Below are 12,103 nucleotides of genomic sequence, written 5' to 3'. Positions count from 1 at the left end.
GTGTCTGTTTCAAACCAATATCACTATTTGTTTTAGAGATGCATGTCAGCATGTTTGTTGCATCTTGTTATACATAATAGCCTATAAACTCTAAATCATGCAAAAATACAAGAGCAATGGGCTAGGGGGGTTTTGTGAGGGGTTTACTCAACCCTGGACCATTAGAAAAAGGAACGACCTATCTGTAACATCATCTCGCTAACTAATTTCCACTGAGGTATTGAACCACAATCACTGACCAAATGTTAGACTGACACTAACCTAAACGGCCAAACGCTACCCAACATGGTTGTTCATCTTAGTTGATCCTCCGCACACAAATCCTGAGTGGCACTACTCTATGCTGAAGTCACATACCAATGTATAAAATATCATCGCCCTGTTGACGCACAACCTTACTCGAACTAAGAGAAACTCCAACCGAGTCCTCATCTGGCTCGCTACTCTAATTTTTGACGAACAATGACTGAAAACAGCCTCCAACTGACTCGCTACCCACATCGCTATTTTTGAGGGCTCCTCATCCTAGCAGCTTCGATCGCCACATCTGGCGAGGGACGAATCCTTGCTATCGAGCAGCCGCCGCCACGAATCCTCCCTTCGCGCCACCGCCCAGCAGGTAAGTTTCCATCTCATCCCCTTTGTGCCTTCCTGATTTGTGGTCAGTCGATTTTAGGGAGGCTCACCGGATCTACCCAGGCTTGCCGGATCTGAGGGGAGAGACGTACCGGAGGAGGAGTTCACCGTTCGCTACGCTTGAGCCGCCCTTGGTCATGCTCTTGCCTGCCGTCGCCCCTAAAACTGTATCTAGCCTCTATGTGTGATTTTAGTAATTAATGACAATACCTATAGACTAACAATATTGTTGAGTTTATTAGTAAGTTGTTCCATAGATAATGCATGAAGGAGACATATACATCAAGATAAATGAGCTCTTAGCGATGTTCATAAGAAGAAAGAAAAGTTCATATAAGATTGACGATAAGCGTGAATACTAAGTTACTTGTGTAGATCAAGTAACTAAAGGTATGCTATTGTTAAGAGTTTTATGGACTAATATGTGTGCTTTATGCTTAAGAGTGAATTAGGGTTAGAATACATAAGAAGATATAAGTTAAATTGAAATCTAATATGCCAAGTGTGAGAACAAGATTGGACTCTATATATGATAAAGTGAATTTATTGAAGATGTCGAATATAAAGTGATTTTCTATAGCAAGACGGTAAAGTGCAAGCAAGTGGCTTAGCGCTGAAGGACTAAGACAGTGGTGAAGAGCGAGTGAAGGCTTTACGCCAATATCGTCGGAGGTCATGGGAAGCTACATGTGATTTGCATCAATCACATGAAGAATCAAGAAGAAATAGAGTGACAATGATGTAAAAGTCGGCAACCCTCTAAGTTTGAAGGAAAAGAGCGATACTTGAAGGTATTCAAAAGTTCAATGTGATTCAAACGTGTTTTATCTTTGAAATTAAGTATAGGTATGCTGCACTATTAAAAGGGATGCAACGTAGAGCTATTTTTTGTGTCTCGTTGCTAAAGAGTTTCTAATCAACTCAAAGTGAGAGTTCGCTTTAGGAATCTAGTGCAGAAAGTGTGAAAGTGTCTGAATTGGGTTTCATAGTGTTCCTAATTTGATCAAATGTGTTTTGGATCGTGAATTTAGTTGGGATGTGTAGCCCTATGAAGAAGCTTTCCGTAGAGTCTAAAATTGTCAAAATCGGACTTCAGGATCAAAAATTGTCGCCATTTTTCAGAGGGTCAGCTATGCTGAACTTGGACACTCCGGGCTTACCCGGATACTCTGGGTTGGCCGGAGTCTCCGGATTTAGCTCTGAGCTAGGTGGTCTTTTAGGGTCTAAATGATTTATCCGGATGTTCCGGGTTAACCCGAATACTCATGGTGGCCGGTTAAGCTCTAAATGTTTTACCTGGAGTTTCCGGGTTAGACTAGAAAAGACTGTAACAGCTAGTTTTTGGGGGAAGAGTGTAAGTAACCCCCCACCCCACCGTTGTTTTCTGCTACTTGCGCACGAAAGAAAAATATTCTAGAACCAAAAGAATTTCTCTCCACCTTATTTTAGTGTGAGATTTGAGAAGAAAAATGAGTTGAATTGAGAGATTGAAAGATCGAGTGCAAGTGAGCTAAATTCCATCTTGAGCACTTGAGTTCATCGGCAAGAAGTTCATGAAACGTTTGTTACTTTTGAGGATTTAATCCCCTAGACGGCTAGGCATCGCCGACGAGCACCCAAGGTTGTTCTATTTCGCCTCTGGAATGAAAGAAATCAAAAGTGAAAACCCAAGCTCAAGTCTGACCGAGCTTAGAGAGGAAAAGAATTAAGAGAGACCCAACTCAAGTGTGACCGAGCCCCTCAATGGAGACGTAGGAACCTCTAAAGGAGGTGTCCGAACTTCAGGAAATAAATTGCGTGTCTCCTCTCTTGTTTCCTTATTCTTGAGTTCTTGCTTAATATTTGTAAATATTGCTTAATCTACTTTCTCATGTGAAATTTATTGTAGGTTCTTCGTGGATCTATTTGGAATCATCATTTGAAACACACGATTTCACTTGATTTGAGCTAGAACTCCTTAGTCATCCTTTAATTTTAGTTTCGAGTTCATTCTCTGCTGAACCCAGATGTTCCAAATTTAACCCGGAAGGTTTGAATTCTGTATAATCATATATGAACCCAGAGGCTCCGGATTAAACCCAGAACCGCTGGTGAATAGTATTTTCAAGATTTTCAACTAGAGTTTTCTTAAATATCTTTTGCTAGTTTTGAATAATCTTTATCACTCTAGGATTGTAACTTTTACACTTATTTAGTATGGTTGTGCACTAATTGAGCCTAGCATATTTAGGATTTTTCACTTGTGAAAAATCTATTAGTTTATTTTCTGCTGCAAGTTTAGACCAACGGTAAAAGTGAATGATTTTTTTTAAAAAAAAATGCCTATTCACCCCCTCTAAGTGATATTATTGTCCTTTAAATTGGTATCAGAGCTAAATCTCTTTTCGGGCTTTACCACCTAGAGAGTAAGATGTCGACTAACGGATTAGTGCACATAGAACCACTCCTATTAGATGACTCTAATTATTTTTAGTGGAGTACTCGCATGCTATTAAATTTTAGAACCATGAGTCCTTAAATAGAGCGAGTTGTAGATGTGAGAATTTCTCTTCGTAGTGATAAACTCTTATCAGTTGAAGAGGAAGAGAAATGAATATATCTACTCAAGCCACTAATGATTTATTGAATGCTTTGAGTATAGATGTGGTTGAATCCATCTTGCCGCCTGAAGACGCTCATCTTATTTAGACTACTCTTAAAGAAAGATGTGACAAACTCAAATGTGATGGAGAAGAACTTCTTCCGGAGACATCATTATGGAATGCTCTATTTTTTCGTCACACCATGAAGAGCACCAAATAACTTCCTCCTTTGTCCAAAAGGATATCACTTTATCATCCGCCTAACTAATTGATATATCCGAGTAAGGTAATAATATAGTAAGTGTGATTAGTAAGTGTTCAATCCCTCATTTAGACTTTATCTATATCTACTTGTATTGTTAACTTTTGCATATCATCTAGTGCAAAAATAACTATTCATCATGATGATATATTTACTTGTTCACATAGCTATGTATATATTTTTACTAGTACTTGTGTGACTAATTTTTTTGAAGAAAATAGATATCTATGAGAGACAAAGCCTAGGTGAAAAAGCATTTACCTCTCCAAGATGTTCATCTGCTCATTCCGATACCTACATGAGCCTTATGGCTAAAGGTAAAAGGAAACCGATAAGTGAGGATGCTAGTAATAGTGTTATTGATGGACTTGAGTTTGATCATTTGAGAAAAAATATGTCTAAAATTATCAAGCTCATAGCCGCGATGGAAGGCTTAGAGGATAACCTCGAGAGGCAAGAGGAATTCCCCATTGGGAAAATTGAGGAACTCAAAGCATTAAATGTGAAATATGAAAAATTTCAAGAATCTCATAGTTTTTTTATTTAATCTTTATAGGGATCTTAAAGTTAAGTATATTTCTTTGCTTGATAAATTAGATGCTATGCCTCTAGTGGATTTAGAAATATCATGTTCTAATTGCAATGTTTTATCTAAGGACAAATCTATTATTTCTCCTATTGATGATGCTTGGCTACTAACTCTAATTCTTGTGTAACATCTTTAGAGAAAGAAAATATTGAGCTAAAGGATCAACTTAAAAGACTTACTAGCAAGCATGTGATCCTACAAGAAAATCATGATAAACTTTTGTGCACTCATTAAGATCTTATAGATTCCCATGCCATGCTAAAAATAGCTCATGAGGTAATGGTCATCATGGTAAAATCCTATGAATCTTATGTGGATATTAGCATATTTTCTTTGCCTAATGTAAATGTGACATGTGCTTGTCCTAGCAATTCTTTTGATGTCAATTTTATATTCAATGATTATTTGCCTACTAATATTTGTTGCTCTAAAGCTAATATTTTCTTTAATGTTGCTCGTAAGATTGATAGTAAATGGAAAAAATAAGAATCTTAAGGATCAAATATATTCAAAAAATAAAAGTGAACTTGGAGTCAATTCTAACCAGAAGAACAAGTTCAACAATGTAAAGATCAAGGGGCAAACCGGAAGAAAGACTTATGGTGAGTCTTGCCTTTGTGGTCTGGTGGTTCAACCTACTTGAGGCCTAGGTGGCTCAAGGGTCGTGACAGGGTGCTGTTCGGGAGTAATAGCCTAGGTGACTGCTCCGACATGTACTAGGGGTGAAGTTTATTTTCATCGATACCACGGAATGAAAATCATTTGTGTCAAGTTTGCTTTCTTTATCTTATTTACGTTTCTGCATTTACATATTTGCAACTTTCTTGCATGTTTACCTTCCTAGAGTACTTTGCTAGAATTGTTATAGGTTGCAAGCCCTTTTGAGGGATAGAGCAGATACACTAGATAAATCTAGAGTATATTTAGATATAAATTGATATATGTTTATTTTGTGAAGTTTTTTTTTGGAGCCAATTAGTTTTAGATATCATAATTCACCCTACCTTAGAACGTTACCGATCCTTATAGTTAGTATCAGAGTAGGTTCTTACAACCTTTTAATTGTTATTAGAGCCGAGACTCATACTTTTCACAAAGATACGCCAATTTAAGTGGTATTTGAGCCATGTTCTCTTTTTGATCGGTTAGACTTCACCGTTTAGTGAATTATGATGTCTAAGGTAGGGATGGATATCAACAGTGCTTCACTTTTTGATGACACTCACTTCCCCTGGTAGAAAATTATAATGACTTATTTTCTTCAAGCCAAATATTTAGATGTTTGGAGAGTCACTGAGAAGGGGATGAAGGAACGTCCCACAAATAAGGAGAGACAATTCGATGCTTTGGCGAAGAGTATCCTTTTATCTTCTCTATTCATTGATGCATTAAATCGAGTATATTCTCTCACCAATGCATATGATATTTGGACTAACCTTATTGAAATATATAAAGTCACAAAGGATGTACGTAATGGGAAATATCATGTGATAGTCTATGAGCTCAATAGTATTAAACAACTTGCCCATGATATTGCTAATGATATGTACTTACATTTGAATATTCTTATCAATGAGATTAATGGGCTAGGTTTGATACCAATTGGAGACAATCAAGTGGTGAGAAGGATACTTCAAGCTCTTCTTCCAAAGTATAAATTAATTGTTTCCATCATCTATAACAACAACGATAATAGCAAGATGACTCCAAACTAAGCACTCGGTAAGATCACCAGCCATAAGATGACCATAAACATGAGGGTTAAAGCTTCCTCCACATCCGGCGCCAAGAATCTTTCCCTCACAAGCAAGCAATCTCAAGCGAAGATGAGGAGACAAGAGAAGATGAGTAGGTAAGAGCAAGAGTCAGGCTCAAGCGAAGATGATAGTGATGAAGATGAAGAGAGCGATTAAGAAGATCACCAAATAGACCCCAAGATCACCAAGTTCATCTCGAGATTGGAGAAGGACATCAAGATGATTAATACCAAGATTGATCATCCAATCTCAATTAAACACTTGGTCAACACAATTGATCATATAAAGAATGAGAAGAAGACTAAGAACAAGATGAAGACAAGAGTAAGATCCAAAGTATTTGTAAATATAGGAAAATGGGTGTATGAAGATAAAGATTCAAGCTCAAGTGATCACAGTCTCACCATCCACTCCTCAAAGAGAAGCTCTTTCTTAAAGTCGTCATCACATAAGTCATCATCACACAAGTGTCTTATAGCCAAATGTATAAAAAGCGATGTAAGTGATGATAAATTTAATGAGGATTAACACTCTCAAAAAGAACTTAAATTGATGAATGAGCAACAAAGATCATTCAAGAAACAAGCTAAAGAACTTAAGAAATTCAATGTCCTTAATAGTATTTATGCTACATTTGTTTCTAATTATAAATAATTATTAAGTAAATTTGAATTGCTAAATAAGGAGCATGAAGAGGTTAAGACAAAACTTGAGGGCATTGAATCTCAACTTAATACCTCTTTGAAGCAATCTAACTCTCTCTTTAATTTCAATTTTAATATAGACGCTTCCATTTCTTGTGATGATTTGATTAACCTATCTAGCTCACCCCTTTGTAATGAGATATGTATTACGAATATTATTGTAGAATCATGTAATGATCTTATTGCACAAGAGAATGATAAGCTCAAGTAAGAAATGGAGAAGCTCAAGAAAGACTTATCAAGATTGAAGTGGAATAATCATATTCAACCTTATTAAGATAACTATAATAACATGCTGAAAGTGATTCTGTGGCTGAAAGTGATTCTCCGTAAATTCTATAGAGAAAATGATTCTACAGGGAAATGAATCAGAGTAAATTGATTTTTCTATCTTTCAACATCTAGTTCATTTAAGAGAATCACTTCCACAAAATCATTCTATAAGATAAAAACTATAAATATCATTTGATAGAGCTCTAACTAATTTCACTCTGTGAGTGATATAAAAACTCTGTAAAGAGACCCTTAAATGCCATTTGCTTGACCTTTAATGCCCTGTGCACCACTTGTGCACGCTACGCACCGTCCGAAACGCCAAGATCCCAAGCTAAAATAACACGCTCAATCATCAGATGGGAACAAGCGTCAATGTGCAGTTATGCACCAGCCAATGCAGCAATCTTGGTCATTTGCGAGGCTAACGGATACCGTACAGCAAAATATTCGTTATTCTATCGGAGAAAATAGTTGTTATACGAGGTAGCCAGTAATCCAGATCGGACTCTTCCTAACCACTCTCACATGATCCCAATGTTCACATCAACGCTATTTCCTAGTGCACCGATTAATTAATCCTGGGATTTGAGAGCCAAGCTTTAATTTAGATGGTAGTGGAGTTGATCATATCTCTATTTATTATGAATTAAATCATAAATTTGTTTCTTGTGTATTTTATTAAAATTATTATTTTTTCATTGAAGCATGACGTATTTGTCGTCAGCGAGGTGCTAACTTTGTTAATCTTTAATTTTTATATCTCTAGTCTTCAATATGTGTTGTATGAATACGTGCATATGATGCATATGTGAGTTGTACTAGGGTTTTTAAAATAATCCTAGGGTTCGACTATAAGTACACCCTTGCTAACACCGAGATCAAGCCATCACAAAAGCAGGTTAATACTCAAGAGTTCAAATCGCGAGCTAGTCAGCTGACTAATCGCTAGCTACTTGTGACAGCTGAGCAATGGCGTCCAAGGCGTTCGCGCTGTTCCTCGCCGTGAACCTCGTGGTGCTGGGTATGGCCAGCGCCTGCTCGCCCTACTGCCCGACCCCGACGCCGACCCCCGCGACGCCGACGCCCACGCCGTCGTCGTTCGGCAGGTGCCCCCGCGACGCGCTCAAGCTGGGCGTGTGCGCCAACGTGCTGGGCCTGATCAAGGCGAAGGTGGGCACTCCCCCCGCGCTGCCGTGCTGCTCCCTCCTCCAGGGGCTCGTTGACCTCGAGGCCGCCGTCTGCCTCTGCACCGCCATCAAGGCCAACGTCCTCGGCATCCAGCTCAACCTTCCCATTGACCTCAGCCTCATCCTCAACTACTGCGGCAAGACCGCGCCCACCGGCTTCAAGTGCTGATCGATTAAGCGCGCCTCAACACGCCTTGCACGTATGCTCGGTCGTCGTGTTGCTCTCGCGTGCTCTCGTGCATGCATGAGGCGCACGTACGTGAGACGTCTTTTCGTTTCGGTTTGATGCATGGTTTGCTTGCTTGCTTCCTACGTACGTACCCTTCTAGTTTCGATGCATGCATGCGTGGTCGTGCTGTTTGTATCTGATTTGGATTCTGTCTACTTGTATTCTTCCCTGCGCATTTGTTGTAAAGGGCCGGTGTGTGCTATCTTGTGCGCCGGTGCTAAGTCCCAATGAAGTTTGGTTTGCAGCTTAAATTAAGAGTTCTGATTCGTTTCCTACCGTACAGAACAACAAGTTATGTGCGCGACCGATAAAAGTTATGGTTTATTTAAAACGTAATAATCTCACTAGAATTTTTGCAGAGATTTAAAGAAAAACAATTCAATTGCTCATGAACAAGAATATTTTCCCAGCATGCACGAGGCCTTCATCATCAGCTAGCTAGGTGTTGCTACAAACTATGCGTGATACGGGGGAGAACATAACAAAGTATCGACGTTTGATCGAACCACATTTTGCAAATGAGAACCATCGTCAAACCCGTGACCAACTCATCCTCTGCCCCAGTATCCTGTATCCAACTACTGCATAGCGAGGACACTGCATAAGACATTTAGCATTTGCGCCGGCGGCCCCGCCATGCACAAGTGTTAGCCCCGCAATAATGCCCAGTCACGAGCCGTTGTTGTTATAGGCAACTAGCCGAACCGATAAATGATGAGAACTTTTATATACTATAGATCTATAGGTAGAGATAGTATGAATTTAATTTGATCGTCCATATAATTAAATATTTTTTAATTATCATATTTTCGTTAAAATTACCTACAATACTATTTGAGTATCACAATCATTTGCCAACGGTCTCTATCCTAATGTAGACCTATACGCATCCGGCGAGCATTCTTCCCCGGAGCCGCTGCCTGAAGCGGTCGGGGGCCTTTCCCTCCAGCCGGGGCCATAGCGACTGAACGACGCAAGCCCCTTCTGGCCGGCGACGACGCGCCTCTTACATGACTTTCATCGCCGGTAGCAATGGCGTGTACGTGTGTGTGGAGACGGCTGTAGCATCTAGACCCCTAGGTAAGAAGTAAGAGTTTCGGTGATTAATGATAACCGTATCATTGTGATTAACGTATGTGTTTTGAACAGTATCAAAGAAAAAGAAAAACTTAGTTCACAATGATGCTTTGATACTCTTGGCCCTTTAAGCGCTTATATGGATGATCAAAGGACTGGTGCATGAAGATTAAGGATCTTCTAGTTCTAAGTGTTATAAGGAGATGAATGACACTTAGAGTAGTATAGGTTCTTTTTTTTTTAGTCTTTTGATCATACTATAAAGGGGGTTAAGAGTTGTAGCTTGACCTAGGTGAGTCTAGACATAGTTGATGTACACTTGTGAATTTCTAGAGCTAGGTTGGTCATACAAGCTTTTGGTTCAGTGTCCAAGAAGTTAGGACTCAAGATTGTTTGAATTAGATAAATTCAGCGAAAATTCAACTCACCGGATGATCCTCTATATGAAGAGTGTACTCACCGGAGTTTATTTTGGTCGAGGTTGGTAGAATTCTTTAGCTTGGTCAGGATGGTCCGGCGTAGTGAAGAGTAAACGCCGGATGATTTTATACAGAGAGGTTGCAAACTATCATCTGGTCGGTTTCAATACGCCGGATGATTCGGCGTTAGTCTGGATGAAACGCCGGAGTTTTAACGGCTAATGGAACAGTTAACGGCTATTTTGTCAGGGGTATTAGCACCGGATATTCCGATGTGGAGAGAGTTATTCACACCGGACCTTCTGGCGTTAAGAAAAATTCTGGGTTGTTAGGCAACGGCTAATTCTTGATCCTTAGCCTATAAATACCCACTCATTTGGACTCATAAGGTGCTCTTGCGACCCTGTAGCAGCTCATACACTTGGTGTGTCATTTAGAAGCAAGAGAGAGCACTTGTGTTTAATTTCAAGTTCTTACTTGAAGATTAAGGACATCTTTAGTACTTGGAGAGTAACAAGTGTGCATCTAGCTGTTGTCTAGGCTTTGTCTTTGTCAAGTGAAGCTTGAAGCTTGTTACTCTTGGTGGTTGGCAACACCTAGACGGTCTTGGTGATCGAAGGTGTTCTCGGTGAGCTCTTGGAGGACTTGTGGGAGTCCTGGGAAGAGATGATGTACTTGGTTTGATGCCCGCCAATCCAGAGATGGAGAAGGGGCAATCAAGAGGGAGCACTTGAGTCTTGATGACTCAAGGGGGAGCTACATCCTTGGTGGATGCTCCAACGAGGACTAGGGGGAAGTGCCAACTTCTCGAAACCTCGAGAAAAAATTGGTGTTCTCTTCTCCAACTATTTACATTCTCGCATTTTACTTTGAGTATCTTGGTTCTTGCAAGTCTTTCTCTTTACTGTTCTCTCTCTTAGTTATCTTGTTTGTTTTAGTTGCCTTGTGCTAGTTTAAATCACGTAGTTGCATTCTCTTTCATCTAGGCTAAGGTTGTTATTTGTTTTAGAAAGGTGTAAAAGTTTTTAATTAGCGCCCAATTCACCCCCCTCTTGGGCCATTCGATCCTTTCAACGGCACATGCGAGGGGCAAGGCGGCAAGGGCGCTCGTGACCGTGATCTAAAGCGAGGGCTGAGATGGGCGAGGATTCCATCTTGGGCTTACGTGTCAAGCACCTTGACATCTCTGACCTGTTGATGCTCAACATTAACCTTGAGACTGACAATGGCGCTAGCTTCCCACCCGCCGTCGAGATCTTCCGCGCCAAGGTTCGCTAGGCCGATTGCTTCTTCTTTGGCTGGCGACGATCAAGTCGGGGGCAACGATCAAGCCCCGAATCCCCCATCAGGCCACCCACCTCGATCGACCGTCCACTAGGCAGGCAGGCAACCGGACAGGAAAGGTTAGTGAGACATGTCCCCTTCCTCCACCTTCTACCGCGTGACTGCTTTTGCCGCCGGATGGTCAAGGGCAGCAAGGGTGCATGGTGCTCTGAGAAGGCCGGCTCTAGGGACGTGGTCGACGGTGAGGGCCGTAGCGTCCGGCGCAGCCTACAGTTTGCGTGCAAGTCCAAGAATAGCGAGAGGTTGTCGGAGTGGTACATGGTGGAGTTTCGCGACAATGATAGGGAAGATGGCCAGGGTTGTGGCGGCGAATAACCAGCAGTGGTTCTTTGCAAGATCTACCAGCCGTGCCCCCACATATGTCGTGCCGATCGGCCCATGTCCAAGTCGTTAGCAGTGTCAACCCGTCCTGCGCCGGAGAACCACTATGGGACAAACCTTATGGGCTACGGCGGCGGTTCCGGAATTCCACTGCGCACACAAGGTGCTAAAAGATCTGATTCTTGGACAGGGGGCAGTGCCAACAATGGGTTTCTTGCCGTATGTGAGCGGCCCCCATTCTGCTCCTGATTTGCCGTCAGCGTCGTCTTCTCTGCGCGGTGGCCCGAACTTCTCTGAGATTTTGATTGGTGCAGATTATGAGCACTCCATTACTTGTCTAAATGTTTTGTTTCAGCTGATGAGTGACCCTTACTGAGACCTTGGCTTCTTTTTAAGTTCTTTGGCATCTTTGCTACTTGCTTCGATGTCGGGACTGGTTCAAGAAATAAACCAATCTCATCTATGTGCTGAGCTCATAAATCAATCCTAACACATAGTGACTTCATTGATGATAATCATTACAATATCTAAACTTAATTGAATAAACTATCTTACAAAAGTGACATTTGAGGGTCGAAGAACCAATTAAACTCTATAGCGGAACTAAATGAACTACGGATACTCTAATGCTTTATGACTCTTCCACATGCATCATCGACTCAGAAAATATCTTAGAGCGATACCTTCTCCAACTGAGTGTTTGGTGATAGCAAGAGTGAG

General features: G+C 40.8%; 1 protein-coding gene across 1 annotated transcript; it reads left to right on the top strand.

Moving 5' to 3' along the window:
* The first annotated feature begins 7,699 nt into the window (after window positions 1–7,699).
* LOC133917638 (14 kDa proline-rich protein DC2.15-like) lies at window positions 7,700–8,473 on the top strand. Its single transcript, XM_062361518.1, has one exon. The coding sequence runs from the start codon at window positions 7,776–7,778 to the stop codon at window positions 8,160–8,162; it is 387 nt and encodes a 128-aa protein (XP_062217502.1). The 5' UTR covers window positions 7,700–7,775; the 3' UTR covers window positions 8,163–8,473.
* The last annotated feature ends 3,630 nt before the right edge of the window (window positions 8,474–12,103 follow it).

The sequence above is a fragment of the Phragmites australis genome, chromosome 5, assembly GCF_958298935.1.
Source record: "Phragmites australis chromosome 5, lpPhrAust1.1, whole genome shotgun sequence".
Lineage (NCBI taxonomy): Eukaryota > Viridiplantae > Streptophyta > Magnoliopsida > Poales > Poaceae > Phragmites > Phragmites australis.
The sequence above is the reverse complement of the archived record's forward strand: the minus strand, read 5'-3'. Positions and strand labels throughout refer to the sequence as shown.

Excerpts from the sequence above, each read along its gene's own strand:
- LOC133917638 (XM_062361518.1), top strand. The coding sequence starts at position 7,776 with ATGGCGTCCAAGGCGTTCGCGCTGTTCCTCGCCGTGAACCTCGTGGTG.